The 26,184-nt window shown below is 37.8% G+C and overlaps 1 protein-coding gene across 2 annotated transcripts in view; it reads left to right on the plus strand.

Annotated features, from left to right (window-relative positions):
* The first annotated feature begins 580 nt into the window (after nt 1–580).
* Nucleotides 581–26,184, plus strand: part of chm (CHM Rab escort protein) — a 70,943-nt gene continuing 45,339 nt past the window's right edge. The window contains exons 1-8 of one of the 2 annotated variants that reach the window (XM_077196396.1): nt 581–663; nt 20,765–20,831; nt 21,032–21,104; nt 21,296–21,426; nt 23,448–23,781; nt 24,051–24,167; nt 24,729–24,849; nt 25,666–25,888. In XM_077196396.1, coding sequence (XP_077052511.1) covers nt 597–663; nt 20,765–20,831; nt 21,032–21,104; nt 21,296–21,426; nt 23,448–23,781; nt 24,051–24,167; nt 24,729–24,849; nt 25,666–25,888 — 1,133 coding nt within the window. In that variant the 5' untranslated portion in view covers nt 581–596. The remainder of the gene's footprint in view (nt 664–20,764; nt 20,832–21,031; nt 21,105–21,295; nt 21,427–23,447; nt 23,782–24,050; nt 24,168–24,728; nt 24,850–25,665; nt 25,889–26,184) is intronic. The other variant, XM_077196404.1, reaches the window with a different exon arrangement.

The following is a 26,184-nucleotide window of genomic DNA, read 5'->3' on the forward strand; positions in this document are numbered from 1 at the left end:
ACAATATTATGTTGTTGACAGCAGCTGGTAACATAAGTCATAGGCGAATAAAAAAAAAAAGTTTCGTTTTTCCCATACCCAAAGTATTCTGATCCCTTTTCAATAGCCTTAGCCTACCTCGGGGTGTCTTATGAAAATTAACGAGACTACCTGCTAAAACACTGAACTTCCCAGTTTTTAAAAAGATAATGGAATATTTAATTAGTTCACATTTTGTGAATTAAAAGAAAATTATACTGTACTTGAACTTTCTTCACTATTTTATATTTGTTTATTTGGATAGAATTGCCTACTTGCGTAGTAGGCTATAGTTGTTTTGTTACAGTTGTAAAACATAAACACTTTAACGACTTAATATTCATGAGCAGTGTCTTCGTATTTATTATTCAGAAGTAAAAATTAGCAGGGTTTTCAGCCAAGTTAGATAGGCTACACGGGAAATCAAAGAATAGGACACATGAATGAAAAATGTCAACAAAAACCGAGAATGCTTGTTCTAGAATATGCAGTATTTCCTTTAGAAAAAGACTGAGTACATTTTTGGCCTCTGTGTGCTTAAATGAAGTGTACGTCACGCTATAGCGTGTCACGTGACAATGCGTAGTTTCAAGATGGCTGCGGAGGATCTCCCATCTCAATTTGATGTTGTCATTCTCGGAACAGGTACGAAATGCCTACGTTAATATGATCATTTTTAATGGTCGACTCTCCAGACGTGTATTTTGTGCCCGGTTTCGCTATGCAAAATGGGTTGACAGTCTATGAGTTTTGCTACAGACACAGCGACATATGAACGCTAAAGCTAATGTGTGTTTTGACGATGAGAAACGGCATTTATATATTTCTTTTGACAGTCATTTCACTGTTAAAATGTGTGATAGGATGGAAACGGAAAGGTTGAGGAAAATAAATCCCAGAATAGCGTGTGAAAGGCTAACTTAGTCATGAATGAGAGATGCTGAATCACAGAGAGTTGCAGAAGGTGATGGAGGAACATTGACATCACTGTGTTTCTTCACTGTGTTCATTCTTTATGTCACTGTCATTCCTTAGTCTAGTTACTTCATTATAACTGAGGATAATAATACTTGAGTGACATTCTGTTTTGATTCGTTGCTTAAATCTTAAGTTGGCCGTTTTTGAAGAGACACTTTCTGAAGCACAAGCATATCAGCATGGCTCAATATTAACTAGGCTAGTTGCTTATTAGTATGCATATTACTAGGATATATTGGCGGTTTATTAGTACTTATAAAGCTCATATTAAAGCGTTATTCTGCATGACCACATTCTATGTCCCTTAATTCTACTCAATACCTAAACTTAACAAATACCTTACTAACTATTAATAAGTATTAAAATTCGGAGTTTGAGGCAAAAGTCATAATTAATAGTGAGAATTGGACCCTAATCTAAAGTGTGACCATAATATTAATAACAACTGTGTATTGTCTTTTGTCAATATAAAAACATCTGCAATCCTCCAAACTTGATGCAAATGATAATAATAATAATAATAATTATTATTATTATGAGCACTTGTTATTTCCAACCGGTATCAACAGTTATAATTAATAATATTACAGTTTTTCACAATTGCTAAGACACTTTTCTTGAAACCTTCACTAATTTTCTCAAAACATTAAAGGGGTGGTTGATTATGATTTCTCTTTTCTAACTTTAGTTAGTGTGTAATGTTGCTGTTTGAGCATAAACAACATCTGCAAAGTTGCAACGTTTAAAGTTCAAAGCAAAGGAAGATATTTGCTTTTAAAGAAATATCTTTTTTAAGGACTACAACAAACGGCTGGTAGGCACAAAAAAGGCAGAACAGTTTCTGACATATTAGTGCCAGTCTGCGTGAGGTAATTAGAGCTGCTAACACACACACTACATGCTCACGCTCTTGAAGCTCCGCCCTCTGTGCCGGAAGCAGCAGCTCATTTGCATTTAGGGACAAACACGAAACAATACGTTTTTGCTCACCCTCAAAAAGAGACAATTTCAACATGCTATAAAAAATAGTCAAAATTTTCAAACTAAACTCACAAAACCATTGATCAAACAATTGCTTCAAAACCATTTTACCGGTACTGAAAATTAAACAATGCTTTCAGATCATACATACGAGTCAATAAAATATGCACAATAGATCATTCATTAGACACTACATCAACAAATGGAGAACACAGCATCCAGAATGTTACAGAAAAAAATTAGCTATATTGTATACAGTCAACATTTTTTGCATTTACATAAAATACTATAGTAATTGCAACCGAGTAAGGTGAATATATTGTATGCACTGCAATTATACTGTAGTATTGTACTGAATATTGAATAGTAGGCATATTGAATGTCTATGCATATAGTGTAAAAATATAGCAGTCCAACTGCAAAAGCCAAAAAGGTCAAATAAAACTCTAAATGAAAAGCATGTTACGATACACTCAAATACTGTAAGTTTTGCAACTGCAAAATCAAGGTCAATGAGAGATTGATTCTGCTTCAAAGTCATGTCGTCCTGCTGGCTCTGTCCACATCACAGGCAATGTTCTCTCATGCCAGACGAAGGGAAAACCTTCTAGTATGACACATCCAGCCTTGACAACACTGTCCACACCTTGTTCTTTCTCATCCTCATCCTCTCATCCCTCTCAGATTGTTTCCATCTATTGTTCATATCATCAGTCAGTGTCTAAACTGGCTCATATTTCATAAAGTTGGTTTGATCAGATCATTAGAAATAAGTGAACCATTTTGAATTGTTGTGTGTGACGATGACAACTGTGTTGGACTTTTGTCTCTTGTGTTTAGTGTTTTGTGACACAAATTTGTCAGTGTGATATGTGTTTTAATGAGTGAAAATGGGTTTAGAGTTTTGCTAAAAGAGTGCAGGAGATTTGCAAACAGTGCCTAACTCAACTGCCTGAACTTGTTTAAGATTTTGCAGAAATAGCGATTTATTCGACAAATTGGTTTAGGCTATTTGGTTCAGAGAATGGAGTTTAGTGTTTTAGCAAATCAGAAAAACTGTAATAATATTGCTAACTTTGTCTATATTGTTTATATTGTGACTGTATAAAACATCTGAAATTCACCAAATCTGATGCAAATTGCTAAAAATAAGAACATTCATTTTTATTAACACTTAGGCCTATTAATAATTTGAATAACAACTTTATGTGTCTTGTCTATTGTCAATATAAAAAACATCTGAAATTCTCTAAGCCTTATGCCAATAATAATATTAATTATTATTATTATTATTATTAACTTGTTATTTCCAACAGTTATTATTACAAATATTAATAATTTGTTTTTTTTTTGTCTATTGATTTTATAAAAGATCTGAAATCCTCCAAATCTGATGCAAGTGGCAAATAATAATGATAATGAAATTTATTATTATTATAATTAGTTATTAATAATTTTATTAACAAATGTATCTATTGTTTAATATAAAAACATCTGACATTTCCATAATCTAAAGCAAATGGTTATTCTTATTATTATTATTATGCACACATATGATTTATAACAGTTATTTAAAACAAATATTAATTAACAACTTTATTGTTTCTCTTCACGGCCCGTTAGGGCAAACAGCGAATGATAAATAATATTATCATTAAGTATTATTAATTATAATTTGATAATTTAATACGATGTTGCCTCAAGCTTAAAAAGAGATAATAATTTCTGATGACTGAAGTCCTAGTCAGTTTTTGTAAGTTAAGTTACATACACTTTTTATTCAAACCAATTGGCAATACAGTTATTACAGGATTACTGTGTGTGTGTGTGTGTGTGTGTGTGTGTGTGTGTGTGTGTGTGTGTGTGTGTGTGTGTGGGTGTGGCTTGGTAAACCCTACATTATGGGGACAAAACGTCCACACACACACACACACACACACACACACACACACACACACACACACACACACACACACACACACACACACACACACACACACACACACACACACACACACACACACACCTGCAAAAAAACAATATAGACAAAGTTAGCAATATTATTACAGTTTTTCACACACCTGCATTAGTCAGTAATCTGTGAATTTGCAGTGATCAAACCAGAACCCAGAATGAACAGTGAGTTTCACAGTGGCCAGTCCTAGTTTAACATTCCCTGGCCTGGTCTAGAGTTTAGCCCTACTTTGATTGAGTGCAGCAGTGCTTTAAAGTAGTGCACACAAACCAGTTTGTAGTTTAACGGAACTGGAGCTGACCCTGACTCTGTGACCTGCTTCAAACCCAGCAGTGAATTGTAGGTTTGTGCTTCAGATACTTTACTGGACTATGTGGTGCAGCTCAAGTCCCCTGGAATGATACTGTCCTCGTTCTCTCCTGTGTCCTGATTCAAAGCGCAGAAGTGTGTTTATATGCAGGCCAGATCCTCAGGACAGTGCTGAAGCCAGCGGGAGATGAAGTTTCTCCCCAGTGCGGGGTATTGTTCTTCACAACAGGGAGGAGAGGTAGATGGGTAAAAAAGAAAAGAGGGGTTAGTGCGATTGCTAAGAGCAACGTTCTCGTGCTGTGATTGATGGTGTGCAAATGAATATATCTGGCCCACTTCTGGTTCCGCTCATGCAAAACCACCAGAGCCAGTTGGTCCCAAGGCAACCGGTGACACGGGGACACTCACAGCTTGGACTATTTCTGCTCAGACTCTGTTCCGTGTCAAGGTTGCTCAGACAAGCGTGCTTGTCCCAGACTCCCTAGTTACCCCCGTTTTTTGCTGCTGGATACAGGCACAAATGGGTATATGGACAGGGAGCAGTTGTTAATGAATACTGCGGCCCTCATAATGATGCCTGCTAGACCCTCTGACTGTGTGAAGGACTGCGTTCCCGTCGGTTGCGCCCCGTCAGCTGGTGAACCTGCACCTGACCCGGCTGTCCCCAGAGAGTCAAGACTCAGGCTCTGCTGAGGTAGGAGCAGATGCCTGTGGACCTTTTCATTTTTTTTATATTGTTTGGCTCAAAGGCCCACGGTGAAATAGAATAATCAAGAACAAAACAGCAAACTGAAATTCGCCAGGCTTCAGGGTATTTTGCTGCAGTTGGTGTAGTGCGGTGTCTGGAGCTGATCAGGTTCAATGGATGACTCCAAAAATCTGTTTTTGTATTACAAATACTTTTTTATATATATATATATATATATATACTGAATGCATAGCTCTTATATGTTTTTCAACTGTTTACGTTATATCCCAATATTAACCTAAGATATTAGCTTGGAGCTTATAGACGTATAAAGACGTTTAAAAACACTCGAGTTAAGGCTTTTAGGAACTAGCCACCAGGGTGGTTCCTCTAGGGCCATTCAACAACGTGAACTACTAGAGAATGGAGGACGCAGTGATCAGAGCTGTGTTTGTGTTGTTTGTTGTTGTGGGATTCATGATAACAGAGATATAAGATATGCAATGAAAAGAGTAGTGGTGGGGGGAAAAAACCATTCTGTTCAGTATCGCGATATTTTGCGCACGCAATTATATCGATATATTGATTTCTCCATTGGTTTTCTCAGTTAACTCTGATCATTTACATTTGCGTATTACATCCACATGGTGGCGCTTGTTGCGGTGCTTTGTTGTCGTGCATTCAACCGCAAATTCAAAAGAAAATGGCTTCACTATTACAACCGACGCTCCGTCGTCTTTCAAATCGAAAATGTGGGTAAATTTCGGTTGAATGATTATTAAGTACTACCCTCCTAAGTTTATGCACTTTAGTTATTGTGTAGAAGATAATGTTTACAGAATTAAATGTGACATTTGAAGTGAGTTGAGCAGTCTTATTTTCCTCATTTTTTGTAATGCCTTTGAATAATATGGGGGACATGAATCACAAATAAATCGCAGAATCGAATCTCAATACTTGCTGTATCGCAATATGTTAAGAATCGTAATAATATTGAATCGTGGCCCAAATATCGCAATACTATCGAATCGTCACATTTTTGCCAATTCCCACCCCTAGAAAAGAGCAAATAGAAGGGCTAATAGATGAAATCTCTTTCGGAAACTTACGGTGCTACATATCATTAGGGGCTTTCGGACCGGAGGAACATTTTCATAGTTCCTAGAACTATTGACGTAAGTACCCGGAGTTTGGCGTGTGCGCACCGCAGGAACTAGAAACGATTTTAGTTGTAGGAACTCCTTTTGGAGGAACTAATTTAGCTCCTACTTTAGAGTAGGGTCTAAACTAGCACTATATGAACTACCAGTGACGTTACGCCGATTGGCAGAAACAATTTTAAAAAAAGCTGTGTAAACAGTATATTGCCTAGGCTATATATTTACTCCACCAAACTAACTCTACGAACATGGAAAACAGTGATGGATGGGTCTCTTGACCTTTACGCTGAGGAGAAAATCCAACGCAACTTTGAGGGGACCAAGCGATATGTATGTATTTCTGCTCAGCTAGCAACACTGGACATCAATCACACAGCATTCGCTAATAACATTACTGTCTACTTTCTATGTATAGCCTAACAGTTCTATCTAATAAAGTTAACAGTTAATGAACCCGGTGAATGCGAGCATTGTTTGTTTGCTCAGACTCTGGCTGGCGTTCTCAGTGCCGTCAAAATAAAGTCACAACAATAAGCGCGGCTTACGTCACTTCAGAGTTCCTACTGGCGGTGTGAATGCAACCAGGAAAACGTTCATATGTGAACCATTAGTTCTCGGGGAACCACCCTGGTGGCTAGTTCCTAGAACTTTCTGGTCCAAACTTTCACAAGCCAACTTAAAGTTTGTCTCGACGAACTTTTTCTAGTTCCTAGAACTAAGTTCGTAGACCTATCGGTGCGAAAGCCCCTTAGGTTGCTGAACATGCTGTTTGGTTGAGTTCCTGCCGCATTTTGATTAGTTGACGCCACGCAGCATTTCATGTCAACTAATATTTTTAAAAATTTGTTGCGGTGCGTGCCGTCCTACGTCACCGGAATAATTTGCCTAATCTTCATGGTACTTTAAGCTGTGGTGGAAAAGCAACAGGTCTGGGCGGAAAAAAAGTTCCTCGGACAAATTGTTCTGGGTAATTTCGGTGGAAACACGGCTTTAGAGATATATGGATAATTTTTATCAATATATTTTTAACAATACATTTTTTACTAAAAATGTAAAAAAAAATGTTTTTACATATATTATTTTCCACAATTTTTAATTATAAAATTTGGGTCACAATTGGGTCTTGCACCCAACAATGTTATTCACAAAAATTACTTATTGAATGTATTTGTTGGATTACTTTTCCGAACAGCCATTCATTTTAAAATGTGAAGAAATGTGTAGCTTAACATTTAGACAAAAACAAAGAGGAAAATACAATTTTGTGATCATCCAATTTAAAAAAACAACTTTGAGAAAATGAGAAAAAATTAATGATATAAATATTTTATAATTAGAAGAAATTATTAATTACACATTATATTTTTTGTAGGCTAATGATTGTTTGGTTATTATTGAGTCATTATTAAATAAAAAAAAAACACCTTTGGACACTTCAACAAAAAATAATCTGCATTGTATCGGCTGTAGAAAATCAGTATCAGTTTATACTGTAAATCTAAGGCAATGTAAACTCATAGAATGCCAAACTTTTAAAGCCTGAATCCTATTGTGCAGCTTAAAGGTATAGATTACCCAAAAATGAAAATTCTGTAATTTACTCACCCATGGTTATTCTCACATTGTTTTTGGGATTGACAACCACATTTACTTACAGATGTGATTCTCTGAATGTCCCGTTCACACAGCAACTCACAGTAGTGCCTAGAATACTGTATGAACATGCAACGGGAGTTAAGCCCGTTTTCTCTTATCAGTAACATTAGTAACAGTGACCTAAGTAATATCAAAGATGGTGATATCTATAAAACTGAAAAGCCTCATCACTTTTGACAGGACCAGAGTCCAATTGAGCTGAGAGTTCATCCGTGAAATCTTTTATATCTGAATGAAGAGCGGAGCATTTGAGTCGTGCATAAAACACAAAACTGATGTGAGCAAAAAAAAAAAAATGCTCCCTGAAAAAGCAAAACCACACATGAAAACCTGCAACACACTGTAGACACTGTATGATGTAACAGACAACTATAGTTGTCCAGTTCAGTTTCCGAGAATGTGGTTCTGAGTCCTGAAAATGTACAGGTCTGAGTTTGGTTATAGAATGCGATTGCCACCGTAACTATATTAAGGACTCAAATACAGGCCCATGTTACTATAATTATTATTATTTTTTGTCCATACAATGGAAGTCAGTGGTTACCAAAACTGTTTGACAACCAACTTTTCTGTGTTCATCAGAAGAAAGTCATACAGGTTGGCAAACGCCATGATGGTGAGTAAATGATGACAGTTTTCAAAATGTTAGCATGAAGAGGAACAAATCTGCAGAATATAGTTCTGCATTGCATTGCTCTGCTTTGTGATATTGAATAATTAATAAACTAGTAAACTGAAATATCAATACACTGCTGCAGTTTATTGATATTTAAGTTTATTTATTAATAATTATTTAGTATTGTCTGGTATCATTATTTGGTCGAATCGTTTCATTGAAGTTATGAATACACATTTTAAAATGCATACACTTTTAAAATAATTATTCAGCTTTAGACTGTCTAAAAAGGCTCAGGTATGTCCTGACTCTTAAACCTTTACACTTTAACTTGGCACTGTTCATTTCTTTATTATGTGACAGTCCTATCAGCAGCATACTGATGTTGTAAATGGATATCTACACTCGTCATCACAGAAGGGAAAATGATGCCATATGTGCAATCTGTGTATAATTGTAATTGTATAGGGAACACAAGTGTGAACCTTGTATCGCGTCCTGCTTCCTGTGAAATGGAATTCCATTGCTTGCTGAGTTTGCAGGAATAAATAAATCCTATAAATCCCCATAGGAAAATCTTGAGGGAACCAGCGGTGAATTCTTTTTTCCGGGTTTTGATGTCATCCCTGCACCCCTCTATATCCGCTAGGGATTGAACGACTTCAGATTTGAACGACTTTGAGTTAACACCGACTAGTCGCTGATGATATCATTAATGAACAAATAAGCCTGAACCTCGTGCTGAAACTTGAACGCGGGTTGCTTTGTGCACAGTATGTGTGTGTGTGTTACAATGCAGCAGTGCATTAGTATAGAACGGCGATTAATTTACCTGTATAATAAGCTGTTTAAAACATGCATTCACCTGATAGATTTTGAGCATCAAGATAGTATAATCTAACATATTGTTGAGCGCTCTCGGATTATCCATTTATTTGTCGTAATAGTGTAAAAGTGGACTTTAAAGATTTCTTGTCCTGTTGCGCCATCTATAGGCCATGATCAGCAACTAGTCGACATCGAGCTTAAAGCGTCAGGGCATAGTCGACTAGTCTGTGCAACCCCTAATACCTGCAGTCCAGCGGCAAAATCTTCCTGTGGCGAGCAGGACGAGGCCGAGGGACGTGAGAGAACGGCGCGAGGCCGGTGGCGTGATTGTTAATGAATGACACCTGCGAGAAACACCGGTCTCGCATCTCTCACGGAGGAGCGGAAGCATAAAGGAGGAGCGACGACTGTGATGATCGAGAGAGGACAGGCCTGTGTTTTATTTGTGTTTTGTGTAGCCAGAGTCGTCCGTGAGTGGCTGCTGGCGGATCCTTTTTTTTTATTTGTTGATTAAAAATGTTTAAATGTTCGCCGGTTCCCGCCTCCTTCTTTCCATTACAATGAACCTCGTTACACTTACATTGTAGTTTCGATTCGAACATGATTTATTGGTGACAAGATGTACCAGGATTGAAGTTATGAGAGTACATAATATAGTAGCCGTGGTAGTTACAGGCCACGGGGTTCAGCCTTACACCGATTACTAGTGCTGTAGCGGCGCGTCGATGACGTTGACGCTTCGACGTCAAAATTACGTCGACGCCATATTTTTGCGTCGACACTTTATTTATTTATTTTTTGCATCGTTTCCGGCGGTACAGCTCGCCACCATACGTGGGAGACTGAAACATTGCAGAATGAAGGACGAAGACAACTAGAAGTGAATGTGCTTTCCATTAAATGAATCACACACAGTAAACAAACCCTTAACAAAAAAAAACGTTGCAATTTAGATGCGCAAAAAGAAAATTCTGTTTATTTACATTTACTCACCCTCATGTTGTTTCCAAGCTATATGACTTTCTTTCTTTTGCGGAACATAAAAGAAGACATTTTAAAGAATGGTGTTAACCAAACTGTTTTGGTCTGTAAATATATCTAAATACCAATTCAGATGCAGCTTTTGAAAAAAAAAATCATGACCCTTGTAGCCCTTAAAGTTTTTGTAATAAATTCTATGTTGAATCAAAGAAAATGTTTATTTCTAATACTACTTTTTGTAATGTTGATGATTTTCTCATTTAACACAATGATGACTTTAAATGATCTTTTTGGGGGTAAATTCACTGCCAAATTGAATGTGCGATTAATTAGCGATTCATTAGAATGATTAATGAGCAAGTCATGTAATTAATTAGATTAAACATTTTAATCGCTTGACTGCCCTATAAAAGAAGTACATTATTGCAGTAATGAAAATGTAAGAAGAATTCTCAAGAATAATATGAGAAACTAAATTATCCTGATGGCAATGAGAATGTAGGTTGAAAATGTGCTTAAAATCAATGGTCCTAAAAAATAGAATTCATTATTTTTATGTATATAATAATGAGTCCTAAAATGTGTCCTGGGCATTTTTGTGAAGTTCACCTTTGAATCTCTTTTATTAAGTTCACATACATCAGATCAGATGAAGGTCAAGGCATATTAAAACACCATGCATGAATATAATTTCACACAAACAACATTTGTTTTATGAATCAAAAAAAATGTATTTCTATGTAGGCTAGCTCTTCACACCGCTGCCTAAACTTTTTTTTCAATCGCAAATCTTTTTTTTGTTTAAGTGAGTTTGTCAAAAAGGGTTTTCTTCATGTGACATTTAAACACTAATCTACCAATAAGATATACGCTCTTTTCTGGAGCTGCCACTACACGTACCCACACATTTAGATGCGCTAATGCATATTTTGCCAACTGGTAGACGTCCAAAAGGTAACTGCATTTAGTAGTATTTCATGATAAATGTTCACTGAAGCACATCAGAGCACTCGCACAGCAGCTGTAGAGGCTAAAAGATGCAGGCAATGTGAAGGTACACGACTCTTTACTGTGGAGCATCATTAGAGGCTTAGCAATCATTGGCTGACAGGCCTGACTGAGATGCACGTTTAGTTCATCTCATATCAGATCTGTGCCCTCACCTGCCGCTAATAGAGCAGCAATGAAGAAAACAAGCCAGCCATTTCACTGGCCCGTTCTTTGAGCCTGGGTTAATGTAACTATTCATCATGTTTGGACTCCATGTGCCTTTAGCTTGAATAGCCTCTATTAGCAGTCATGTGATTACAGAACACCTTCACAGATATCCCTGTGCTCTTTTCAGGTGATTGATTTTCTCATGGCCCTTGAGCATTACTGTGGAATTGATTGTTAGTTGGACCTCCAATGGGCGTCATAGTCACAGACTGCTTGCAGATTGTCAGTGATCGTTGTAACCGGGTTTATGCCTTTGAAACGTAATGCTTGTCTGTTAGACATCTGTGTCTGATTTAATTTTGGCCAATGTTGACATTGGACTTAATTTTAAGTGGACATAAATTTACAGTGTCTGTTTTTTTTGTTTAGGTTTTTTTTTTTTACTGCATAGTGTAATATTGCAGGTTGTTTTTTTGGTCAGTGACATGACGTGATAAAAAAATACATTAAAAATGCAATTCATGCAGTGACTTGAATATACATCATTGATGAACATGATTTAAAAAAAAGTTAAAAATCCTTTTTTTGGGGGGGGGGGGGGGGGGGGGGGGGGGGCATAAAAAGCATTTTTGTGACTCATTTCTGCCACAACACGGAATATTGAATAGAGGGCATCAAACTGACGTCATCAGAGAGGGAACGCCAATCCAGAGTGGAAGCAAATTTTCAGATTTTGATTAAATAGGCTAGCCTATTATACCACGACAAATATTTTTTTTCTGTGTATTAACTTGCATGGTTTAATTGTTCACCAGAAGACTAGTAATGTGCAGTAACAAACTAAATAGTGTTTGATTTCATGTCAACTTTGAATTAGATTTTTCTTTCTCATTTTCATTTCTGTATATCTTTGATACTCTTATTTGATACTTTACCTGACAAAATGGAATCATCTTCATTTACTCACCCTCATCGCTCAACATGTATGACTTTCTTGTATGGCAGGGTTTCCCAAAATGGGATTCTTGAGTTGATGAAAAGCTAATTATTAATTGAATCGAATGTAAAAGTAAAGAAATAAATGGGGCTGCACAGTTAAACAAACTGAAATTGCTTTATAGATTAGTCACTAGTGTGATTATAAAATATTTAAAAACATTGTCATTTAATTAGTATATAGTCTCAGGGTTCCAGACTGCGGCCAGATGGTCTCATTTTACGATAGTTTTTTTTGCCGGTGCGACTAAATTTTGTTAGAGGTCACACTGGTGCCACCAACACATTTCCCAACTGATAAGAGCTGCTCATTTCTGTTTCAAATCTGAGAAACATCAAACAGAAACTAAACAAAAGTGGAAAGAAACCGTGTTGCTCATTTGCTGCGACGGCGTTATTACAGAAATTTGCCACAGTATTAATAACATCGCTACTTGCGAGATCTATTGAGAAGCATTCAAATACAGTGCAGAATTATTTGATACAAACCATAGCTATCAGATCAAACAGCGCTTACGTGGATACCAGGGGAAACACTGTGCAATGAATGAATGAACAAGTTAAAGGCTTTTCAGTTCACAAATCACCAACATTCACCATGGATTTAATGTAAGAACGCTAACTGTAACCAAAAACCAAATGTTTTTACAGTATCATGTCAGGGTTCGTAAAAACTTATGAGAGTGAAATTCGAGCACTTTTCAAGGACTTTCAAGTGCTTCACACTTCTTCCAGCACTTCAAAGCTCTAAATATTATCCAGTTTAATTGTTATTTTGGTTACACTTTAACTTACTGTACACTGTAAATGCACTTGTGTACTTACCTTATATTTATCAGTACTGTAACTGTAACTACATGGGTTAAGGTTAGGTTTAGGTGTAGGTTCAGGTTTAGTACCTAGTTATTACTCAGTTATTGTAATAACTAGGCTATAACATGTACATGGGGAACATAATGAACATGATCATCTATCAAAGATTTTACCAATTCTTAAATCTAAAAGTTCCAAGATGTAGGAGAATTAACACGTGCAAACAAATGCTTTTATTTAAAAATAAAAAAAGATGAAATTACCACTATTACTAGTAGATGGCGGCAGAGAAGCACTTATTAGCCGTTTCCACTCCCTAATATATATTTTTTTTTTCATGCGTTTTGTTTTATAAGTTAACATTGCGATATTATGAAATCCCTATTATAAACTGAAGTGGAACGGATTATGCAACATGTCCATGTGCTATTGGGATCTCGTGTGCACCCGTTTCTCAGACAGCAGAAACGGCAGGTGTGTTGAAAATGGAGCATGAGCGATGAAGGAGACTTGAAGCTGGCTGGGACCATGGGCAACGAAGGAAACTTGGTGCTGGGTGGAACCAGCAGCAGCAAAAGACTTGGAGCTGAGCAGAACCACTGGAGACCTTGAGATATGATCATCCAATTCATCATACCATTTTATTGGGACCAGGTACAGTACACCCAGTGGGTGTATGGGCGAGGCTGCACTCCATGCCATCATAGTTCACTAGAATACACTCAAAGATGGACGTCGGTGCCAGCAAATCTTACGTACCTGTTCAGACTCTGTTATTGGCTCGGGCTCCAGGAGAAAAATGACCTCCGGCGTTAGCTTGCTTTCTGGCTTTGGGTCCGGTGCGGGCTCTGAGTCTGCGGTGGGCCCTGGCATATCATCTGTATTGGGTGTGGCTGAAGGCTGGCTGGGCTCTGGGTCCACTGTGGGCTCAGGGCTGGTGGTCTTCTCCTCAGCAATGCACACTGTGAGAGGTGAGTCGCATCGCACAAGCACCCACTCAACATAATCTGCAAAATTTCCTCGAGGACCATGCCCAGACAGCTTGGCCTTAGTGGAGGTGTTGAGTCCAACATAATAAAGTGCATTGGCAATTGTATGGGTAGTGGGTCAGGTGAGCCAGATTTGAAAACTCACAGGAATGGTCCTTGAGGGAACGATCCCCTTGTGTGAGGCAGAGAAGCTGGACTGGTAGATCCATTATAATCTTTTGTATAATCTGATGTTTGGCTTTAGCATTGGAAGGCAAGCGTAGTATGACCAATAAATTGCCGCCTGTTCTAGCAAAACATTACACGCAGAAGACAATATTCCTCCGCCCAGGCGAGCAACCACCAAGAAAAGGTGCTAACACCAATTCTCGCCCAGGACAACTGGAAGCTGCTAGGGACTGGAAGATGCTGGTTGATCTTGATCAACGGCTTATTTTTCCACCTGAGATTGCCACCACTAACCTACGACCAGATATTGTTTTGTGGTCTGGATCAGCACGCATTGTTCAACTGATAGAGTTAACAGTGCCATGGGAGGATGCGGTAGATGAGGCATATGAGAGGAAGAAACTGCGGTATGCTCATCTGGCCACTGAAGCAGAACAGCGAGGATGGAGAGTCCAGGTTTATCCAGTGGAAGTGGGTTGTCGTGGTTTTGTGGCACACTCTACAACCCGGTTCCTCAGAGACGTCGGATTCAGTGGCCAAGAGTTGCGTCGTACAGTAAAGAACTTATCTGAAGCAGCAGAAAGGAGCAGCAACTGGCTGTGGTTGAGACGGAAAGATTCTAGCTGGCTGTGTACAGGCCGCCATGCTACGGTTTCGTAGAATTCTTGAAAACTTGAAAGGTCTGTTGGTTTATTTGTATAGGTTGTATAGTATTTACAGTCATTACGTTCCTGTGTATATTGCGCGAATGACGGGTGGTTGGGCAGATATTGTGTTTTGCGGTAGGTGGTATGCCATACGGAACCGTTGCCACTGAAACTGCATATTAACGCACCAGTGGGGCTCGACAGCCTTAGTCAAACGGGTTGACGCGTATGGTTGGGTTGCAGAGAGATTGTGAGATTGTGGTTAGGTCTCAGCAGCAACTGTTGGTTTATTTGTATAGGTTGTATAGTATTTACAGTCATTACATTCCTGTGCATATTGCGTGAATGACGGGTGGTTGGGCAGATAATGTGTTTTGTGGTAGGTAGTATGCCATACGGAACCGTTGCCACTGAAACTGCATATTAACGCACCAGTGGGGCTCGACAGCCTTAGTCAAACGGGTTGGCGCGAATGGTTGGGTTGCGGAGAGATTGTGAGATTGTGGTTAGGTCTCAGCAGCAAGAGGGAAGTAGAGGTCAGTAACCTGGGCTGAGTTGAGTGGGGGACGGAGGGGGTGACTCTGGGACGCCAGAGTCACTGTCGAGCCCTCTTGAGGTGTCGTGGGCTAGTCGACGAAACACTGAGGACGGAAGGTGCCCACTTGAAGACCCTAGAGATGTTCCCTACTCCGCTCAATCCAGAGGGTTGTTATGGGGGGACCGCACTGTGGTTGCAGCCGTTGTGTGTGCTGACGCGCTATACACTGTATTAACACCAGACAGAAGATTCACGTCACCAGATGGAAAGAAGCGTAAATGGATGGAGAAGCATAGGTTACTGTAAAGCTACGTCTTAGTTGGTGATTATCTTGGCGAAAGCCGAGTACAAATCAGCATGAAGTTTTAACATCTACTCTCGTGTAATGGAAATCATTTTTCTTGGTCTGTTCTTCTTTCAGCAGCGGTTGCAAGAAAGGATGAGTTGAGCCTGGATATAAGTGCAGCAGTGATTTTTATTAACAAAAAACTGAGATACAAGCATGCGGGAGAACCAGGCGGACATTGAAGATAAAGGAAATCACTAAAAAAATAACGAGAACAGACAAAGAACAACAGAACTGTTTCTGATTCCTTCCATCTCCGGACATCACTTTTGGCCACTACTGTCTATAGTCAGGATTCATCACCCTTTGTAGAATATTAGTCACATGGTACTGAGATTGAGGACACTGGCTACATTTACATGCACAACTTTTGTTTCAATCGGACTGAATTCATACCAACTGTTGAACCTGAACATAGTGTTTACATGTACGCTAATCATGTGATCGGGTTGATATGGACGTTTATATGTCACAAGCTTCAAATCGGAATAGATTTTTTGACATGCGGACACTGCACGGTAGAGATGCATGGATGAGCTTCAACTTCACCCGAATCCGCAGCCAAAAACAAATCATCCACCCGCACCAATAATTTTCTCTTATTTAAGTATCCGCACACGATGGTCAAATTACAATTATTTTTATGTGTTGTTACGCGTGATGATAAATGGATGATCGTCACCTTCAACAGCGAACTCAGCAACGGTTGATACGCGCATCTCTAATGGTAACAGGCTAATACACTGATGAATGAGCGCTGCTTTTAAATGAACATTTCTTTTAAAACAAAATTTATTTGACAGAATTGTTTTTTCTCAATGGCATAAACAGGCTTTACTCCCTTGAAACCACTTTACTAAAACTCTCCCACAAGGTACTTTTCTTTCTTGCCTCCCTTTTGTTTTTAATTCTTCTTTTTTATTTCGCTCTCGGACCGGCTCCATTTCTGCTTAAAAAACAGACCCCCCCGCAGCGCATATCTTAAAGAGAGTGCAAATTAGTGCCTGTCTACCTGGCGGGAAAAAAATTAATTTTAGACATGCTCATATTTTAGAGAATGTAGTTAATATTTTCGTTACTAATGATTTATCATATCCACCTGCAACCCACCCGAAATTAATCAGAATGTTATTTTTATAACTTGACCCACTAGATCCGCAGATTATACCAATCCGCACTCACTACTGCACGAATATACAGAGTTTCCCGCTGTTTGCGCATAACCATTCTCCTACATTGGTTCTTTTTTGTTTTGTTTTAAACAGCAGGCTTAATATTTATCCATTTCTGGTCATAATTTGGAGACAATGAGCATATGAACCATTGTGTCATGCTGTTTATATTTATCACACGGTAAAAATGCCCCTCCCCGCGCCCAAAACCAGTCGTCTGTGGATGAGAATCCGAAACAATGACTGGTGGGAAGTTGTCCTGCTCCACTTTACAGACGCTGAGGGAAAGAAGAGTTTTAGAATGACGGGACAATCATTTATGACACTTTATTCAACAGGAATAACAGCTTGTTGCGTGCATCATACGTCATTACGCTATTTCTACATCATTGCACTTGCCCAGTGCTTTCAGTTTCGATTTTCAATCCGATCAAGTGTTTACATGTTCTCTCGATCGGATTTTCTAATTTCTAATTTCTAAATTTCATTTGGATTGAGCTCAATGGGATCGATTAAGATGTTTACTTGAAAGCTTTTCAGTCCGATTGAGTCGTCAATCCGATTACTAACGGATTATTTGGTTGCATGTAAACGTAGCCACTGACGTGAATAAGATTTGAGATATATGGCATAGGGACCAATTTTCAGTTATTGTTCCTCACAAAGAGCATCATATGATTTCAGAAGAACTGGGATAGAGCAAAACATGTATGGACCACTTTTATGGTGCTTTTTTGTTGAAAAGAAAAGCAGCTCGTAAGTTTTTGCTGAATTTCTACTTTTGTGTTTTTCTTGCAAAAGAAAAGTCTTACAAGTTCAGAACGAGGAGGGTACACTCTTAACACTCTTTGGTTCCATGAAGAAACTTTAACATCCATGGAACCTTTCCATTACTAAAGGTTTTATAGTAGAAAAGGTTTTTTTGGGGAACCAAAATTGTTCTGAAGCATCACTGCAAAAAACAAACAAATAAACAACTACATTTGGAACCTTTATTTTTAGGAGTATAAGTAAATGATGACAATTTTCATTTATGGTTGAACTTTACCTTTACACTTCCCACAGACGTGAATGAAAGGATACAACAGCATATTGTGTGTGTGTGTGAGAGATAGATAGAAGGGATGGGTGACATAAATGGGTGGAGTGTAAGAGAAGTGACCTGCACCCCCCCCCCCCCCCCCCCCCCCCGACACACACACACACACACACACACACTCTCTCTCTCTCACTCACACAAGCCCTCCCTCGTTCCCTCAGCCTCGACTATAAATAACCGAAAAATGACTTTCAAGGTGCAGAGATAGAATCCATTTGGAATGTTCTCTAAAATGAAGAGTGATTTATGATTTCATACAATTCCTGCTGAAAGCATTCTGGGCTTTGCACGGTCATCAAAGTCCTGCCAGCTCAAATCTATTATTTATCGCCCTGTATGTCTATGTGGCATCAGAACTTTATGGCAGGTAATGTTTGTCTTTAGCAAACATGATGTGGAAAAATCAATACCGGATAGGATAAATGGCATTAAAAGATGGCGGCGAGAGGTTATTTACACTTTTTAAAAACATCTTCAGTATTATCTGGACAGATATATTGAGGCACCTCAGACCGTTGCTGTTCTGGTAGGTGCATAATTGAGATGCATCTGTATAAAAAGGCCAAGTGAGTTAATGGGATACTTTTCCATAAATAAAATTAGGCAAGGTTTCTTCAGTTTAGGTGACTTTTTGAAATGTCACTGTAATCCCCATAAAGATTAATTACTAGAGGCCCTTACACAAGTCATTTTTATAGTAAATGTTTCTAGCTGTATGCAAATAATTTTAATTCTGTAATTTGGTGTATTTCACTGTAACAAGACACACACACACATATATGTATATATATATATATATTATATCGGCATAATAAAAACAGGGACGTGCATTATGAAAGTCAAAAGGGAGAATTAAATATCATGCCATTATATTTGGACGAGGGTTTTTGGTCACACTGTAGGCGAGCATGTGGGTGTCTAGAATCCCAGGATTCTCCATCAGTGAAATAGCCAGTGCTGGGGAAGATACGACGGGCCTGCTCGGAATAAATCACTTTTCCATTGTGTGTGTGAGATGGGGCTGTGCAAGGCCAGATGAAGAAGAAGAAAGATGGAGGGACAGGGACGCTTCAGTGCCTTAATGGAGTTGTTTTCAGCCCTGGTGCTGCTCAATCTTGCTCTCAGGGACCCCACGCATTCCTTCGCCCTTTTTTACTGCGGCTTTGCGAACTATGTAAACTTCAGCTCAAACATCATGTAAATATACCATTTGAATCCATTGGCGTGTTTGTGTGTGTGTGTGTGAGCTAGAGCTTGTACGAGTACTTATTTGTAATAGTCAGCGAGTTATCCGGGAAATGTTTACACCGTAAATGACTGTGCAGCATCAGCGGCCTTTGTCTTTGCAGATTCGTGCTGCTTGCAATTTCATTAACCATGTAAAAACAGTCATGACACTTCCATAGTTCTTCTATAGTTTTATAATAGTAGATTTTTGGTTTGTGTGTAAGAACCAGAAATTGATCAAAACAACTAATAAATCATTAAATCCACTGAGAATGAGAAACAGTGTTATTTTATTATTATTTATATGCTATGGTTTTTATTAATATTTTTATTTTCAGTGTTCATTTTAATCTTTATTATATACACTGATTATCTTATTATTTTTATTATTATTTATTTATTATTTAGATTTAATTAATTTTTCTTTCAGTTTTAGTTACATTTCGTTTCTTTATTTACAGTTAGTAATTTTTATCTATAATTTTTTTCAGCTTCCTTTCAATTATTTTCAATTTCAAAATATTTTTAATGTTTTTATTTTTAGTTGCTGAGTTGCGTTAGTTTCTGCACTGCTGATAAACCGATCAATTAATTGAAAAATCTTTAAAAAATCAAGTGCTGATTGTGGATAAATAAATAAATGTGGATAAACGGATGTAATTCGATCATTCATGCAAATAATGAATTCTTAAATACAATTATCCATTTATTTTCCAGTTCCTCAGTTTATTTATTGATTTCTCAAATGAATTCGCTTTTTGGATATAAATAGGCAAATGCTTTATGATTGGATCATTATATATATATGGCCATGATGTGTCTTCCTACATGGTGGTTTAAGAAATGAAAAGCTACACACTCCATCAATTAGGGTTAGAAGAACTGCTGCCAAACATATAACATGCAAGAAACATAATAATCACCGCAATAATGTTCCAGCCTTAGACTCTTAAGCATTTGCCTATTTAAATCTTAACAGCAACTTTCTTTTTGGCCGGGCGGTGTACTTTGCCATTAGTCGACCTGCTGGGTCACAGAACGAATTGACTGGACAGTTCAACCCTTACTGTGTGAATTCTAAAACCTAGTGACTGACTTTACTTAGAAATGGGAGATGAAAGCTTGAATGAATTACAGTATTGTTAGCTGTGTCGATGTCCTCATGCTGAGTTGTGTGTTTCTAACTGGATGTATCCACAGCAGTTACAGTGAATATCCCTCAAGCGAGCCTTAATGCTTTTATGTTTGCGTCAGTGTAATTGTAAAAGCAGTCGTACTGCTTCACTGTTTCAGCGATGTGTGCTTGAAATGGGACGCATTCTGCAAATGGAGTGAAACAACATTCAATTCCGAGAGAGGACGGGCAGGAGGACGCAATGGTGGTCCAGTGACAATGCTTTCTGTCTGTGTTCATTTCCCAGGCCTCACCGAGTCTGTCATTGCGGCGGCCTGCTCCAGAGTCGGACAGAGCGTTCTGCATTTGGACAGGTACCACTCAAGACAATATTAGACTGGAAGATTCCTTGAAACTCAGATGGATTGCTTTGCTATTTTCTTGTTTCTGCTTTGTACCTTCAAGTGAAGTGGAATTTGATGCTAAGTGTGTCTATGTAATGAGATTTATGTAAGCAGATGCACACAAACACTTGAATGACGTTGAATAAATGACACTTTTTTTCATTTTACAGGAGGAGCTACTATGCTGGAAACTGGGCAAGCTTCACATTCAATGGCCTGCTCTCGTGGATCGAGGAATATAAGGTAATTATTTTAGCTTTTTCACTGTATAATTACACTGTAACACAGACACCTTAAAATAAAGTGAAACCGAGAATTGTACTAACCGAATAACTTTAAAAAAAAACTGATTTACTTTTTAGCAGTTTTAAGATGTAGGTCACCTTGTGTTTTTTAGCCAACGGTTGATTTTGGTTTATAATGTGTGTTCTCAGAATCAGCAGGAGGTACAGATCGCAGAGTCAGAGCAAATATGGCGAAGCTTGATTGATGAGGGAGAGGATGTGATGCCTCTCAGCTCTGTGGACTCCTCTATTTCCAACTTAGAAGTTTTCTGTTATGCCAGGTTAGCAATAATTGTGTTTCACTTACAACTCACACAGTCCAAAATTGGCCAAATGCACACATTTATGATGGCAGGTCCTGTATGTTTCGTCTCTTAAATGCACATTTTTAAGGTTATTTACCTTTTAAGGTATTGTGTAGCATATAATCAGAATAATAGTCTGAATAATAATAAACATGCTGCATGACAGAAACTATTTGACTTCTAAGTTAATTCAAATTAAAGTAAAAGTAATTAAAGTGCACTAAATAATTATTTATCAAAGTAGCAAATAAAGATTATTGTAGTACGTTTGACAAGAAAATGCTATTTCAGTCTTTCTAGTTAAAATTCTACACCTTTTTTGTGTGTAAAAGGTGCTAAAGTGGCAGATAATTAATAATAGATAAATTAAAGGTACAATATGTAGGAATTTTCGCCACCAGGGGTCGCAAACCTCTTACAATAACAAAGGCGTCCATGATGACGTATATTCAGCATTAAGCGCAAGTATGGATCTTATCGTCAAGCTGATGGATCTTTTATGGCTGAGTGAATACATTGTTTTTAACATGACTGTGGTATGAAGCAGGGCGCGATTGCTAGACGTATACCAGCGCCACACACAACGTGAGTCCCGCGGATATAAAGGAATAAGGACATTTCATTCTACCGAACTACATGCAAGTGCTGAATTAATACTCACACAGGTCAGTTAATTAGAATGAAACTTGAGGTAACGCAGCGCTCTTACACTAACAGTTATACTATCACATTAAACCGCATTTGAGTGTGTTGAATGTTGTTAGTTAGGTTGTGTGTTGGCTGTATGAGACTAACTAAGCTAGATCAACATTAGAGTAACATACAGATCATATTCTAACATTTCATTATGTTGAACTAAATAACACTGATTAGTTTTATGTACATTTGCTCACCTGTCTAATAAAGTACATGCAACACTCGCGTCTCTGTCAAGTCGAAGTTAGTCGCGGACGTGAAGCTCTCGGCATCTCGAAAGATGCTGATCTTCGTTTTAGTCCTCTTTTTGTCTCAAAGTCTGCTTGCAATGGCCCATAATGTTTGAACAAATCCGTGAGCGTCCTGCTAGGCATAACGGGCATAACCCGGTTTTCCTCGTCTGTCGCAATGGGTAATATAGCCAGTACGAGCGCAAACCTGGCGGAAACCGAGGGTAACACGGATATGACGTCATTGACTGGCGACTCCTCACCCCTGCTCACACGTCCCGTTTCCTTGGTTAAAATCGTAATTTTCTCACGATTTACAAATAGTTTGAAACATTTGGGATATTGTAAGTAATCAACTAAACAAAATATATAACATTGGCCTAGTGGTTTTTGTATATTTTACTGCAAAATTCCTACATATTGTACCTTTAAATAATTTATAATGAATAGCAATAATAATAATTTATAAATGCTACTAATAATAAGTAAAATAATAAACTATAATAAGTAAAATAATAGTTAACTATAATTAAAAAAAAAACACTGTAGCTATACATTTGCAGTATGCAATTCCTCATAAAATCCAAATAATGTATACCAACTCTAAATGTTTTGAAATGAGGTTACTCACTAACAATTGTGAATTATATTGTTGATGACTGAAAAAAAAAAAAGTTTTTCTGAGGGTCAACCTCCGGATCAAAACATATGACTACATGGTGTACAAACATAGTGTACAAGGCCGGAGAAATATTTTAAAATGTCTGCCAGGATGTAGACCAAGAAGAAAATGCTTTTTTTTTTTCTTGTTATTATTACTTGATTAGCTTTTTTTTATTGTGTAACTCATTTTCATTTAACAACATGTATTCAATACTTCTATGAGCTTGTTGTTTTCTGCCTTTAATACATTATCTAACTGCGTGATTTGTATATGTACATTTCAGAAATGCATAACTTAGACACTGTTGACACATGCATTTTCTTTAAAGCTGCTTTGAAACGATATGTATTGTAAAAAGTGCTATACAAAGAAATGTGAATTGAATTGAATTTTCCTGTTCTTTATAGTGAGGAAGAAGAGAAAGACGAAACTAAGACCCCGTTAACAAGCTTTCAGCCAGTGAATGCTGAGACTGAATCAGAAGAGACCAGAGGAGGCTCTACAGAGGCTCAAGACACATTAACAGGTGATGACGCCACAGAATCAAATGCTAAGACCCAGAACGAGGAGCGTCAGGAGCAGCATACATCTGAGATTGCAGAACCCAGCCAATCACAGGAAGAGAAAGAGCCGCAGCCAATCAGCAGCCCAGCAGATCCACCCGTGGAGGTGGAAAAGAAGATAACATATCAAAAGTTGTTAAAAGAAGGACGAAGATTCAACATCGACCTTGTCTCCAAGGTTTGTATTGGTTTAAAATAAAGAGCAAATAACAGGAAACCAAGAACTGCTTTAATACCAAGACATCAACACATAAAGATGTGGAAATAGTTAACTGCTCCATTATTCTCTTCACGTTTACACCTATATTTGTGAATAGATGCTTCAAACTATTAAAATGACTTACTAAAACACCCTCACATAGTGATCGCAGTCGGCTACCTAGCTTCAAATGAACTTAGAAGGCAGTGAAATGAAATTTATAGTGTTCTCTTTGACCCTCTTCAAAGTTGATGTATTCACGTGGTGCATTGGTGGATCTGCTCATCAAATCTAATGTGAGCCGTTACGCAGAGTTCAAGAACATCAGCCGCATCCTCACCTGTAGAAATGGAAAAGTGGAGCAGGTATAGAGCAGATATTTTGCATAATTCTAACAGTATAAAATAAATTTAAAATGTTATTTATTTCTAATGATAATCTATCTATCTATCTATCTATCTATCTATCTATCTATCTATCTATCTATGTCTATCTGTCTATCTGTCTGTCTGTCTGTCTGTCTGTCTGTCTATCTATCTGTCTAAATCCAAAATTCTGTATCCTTCATGTTTTTCTCATGTGCATTGTACTTTAGGTCTGATATAAGGCATTCTGATTCAAAGTATTGGAGTAATACCGCAAAAATAATATGATTAAATTGAATTCCTGCTTAATTCATCCATTTCCATTTACTAATGTACCTGATAAGAGTATTGACGCAAAAGGTGTTTCTCATTCCACTAAATGCAGCATTGTAATACAAAATCCATCTGTGTGAGTAATTTAGGGCTAAAGGTAAGCTGTTTTAAGCAACAATTGTTTATGTAACGTGTGTAATATGTGTACTCGACTTATGCAAACTTGCATGAATACATACACAAGTCACTACTTTAACCTGCTCTGTCCTGTTTGCTCCTCGTCTGAAGGTCCCGTGTTCGCGAGCGGATGTGTTTGCCAGTAAGCAGCTGACTGTGGTGGAGAAACGCATGCTGATGAAGTTTCTTACCTTCTGTCTGGACTTTGAGCAACACCCAGAGGAGTTCCAGGGTATGACCCCTAGTGTTTGTTTCCCTTCAGCTCTGTGATTCACTTTGAGCATCAGAGATCTGTCACAGACATGTACTATAGATTTCAGGTTATATAAGAAATCTCTGTGAGAATGCAACATTTAAATCAATATTGAGATATCATAATCAGTTTTTTTAAAGAAAAAAAGTTTTTCAGATTCTCTCTGTGGGTGGGGGGAATATTTGTAATCAATAATATCATTGCCTAACATTAACGATCCTATCAAATGGCAGTGACCCTACAACATTTCCCTAATCACAATGTCACATACATTTTAACAAATATAAATATCATGATTTGTACATTTTTATTTAAAAATGCATGTAAATTAAGTGTAAATTTCAACAAAATAAATTCAAATAATTCAAAAAAACACATAAACTGCATTTTTTGTTCCTTAAAATTTGTGATAAACGCTTTCTTCTATTCATGTACTTTTTCATGTTTTTTATGCAATGTTATGTTTTGGATGGCCTGCCATGGCATAGTGAAGAACAACTATATCAAATTACACACATATATGTTGACAAATTCTACTTTTTCCAGTCTGTATCTCCCCCACCAAATCGAGTGCTGTTTCATGTTGTCTTTAAAGCTTTAGCTGTAGTGATATTTAGTCACACTGACATAAGGTAAATTGCTCCTTTTATTACAGTGTTAGGCAACATGCTTTAATAACCTCTTTGAAAATCAATCATTCAGTCTAGTAGTCTATCTTTTACTCCCTGGCAGACTTAGTGGGAGGTCATATTGTCCTTTTACACTGTAACTGATTTAAAATTGTCCTTATTTTAGACTACTCTGAGAAACCATTTAGTGAGTTCCTGAAGAACAAGAAGCTCACTGAGAACCTGCAAGACTTCGTCCTGCACTCCATCGCTATGGTGACGCATCAAACCCTCACAGAGGAAGGACTAAAGGCCACGCAGCACTTCCTGCGATGCTTGGGTCGCTACGGCAACACTCCCTTCCTGTTCCCCCTCTACGGCCTGGGAGAAATCCCACAATGCTTTTGCAGGTATACTGTACAGGATGGTGTTACAGAATAGAGCAGAAAAAAACTTTATCAGGTCATTTCACATAAGGGTTATAATAGTTAACTAAAACTAAATGCACAGAAACATTTTTGTTGAAAATTAACAAAATTTACGCCGAAAAGTTTTTCTCTGTTTTGCGCTGATTCACCATGGTAAGCATATTATAAATTGATATATTAGCATGGTTTTCATGGGAAATTGCGTACATATGTCACTTGCCCATGCGTGTCTCGTCATATCTGTAAGTAGAGAAAAGTTTCTCCGGCTACTTTGACAC

This window comes from Siphateles boraxobius, unplaced genomic scaffold, assembly GCF_051911475.1.
Source record: "Siphateles boraxobius isolate OS27281-9 unplaced genomic scaffold, OSU_SipBor_1 11, whole genome shotgun sequence".
Taxonomy (NCBI): domain Eukaryota; kingdom Metazoa; phylum Chordata; class Actinopteri; order Cypriniformes; family Leuciscidae; genus Siphateles; species Siphateles boraxobius.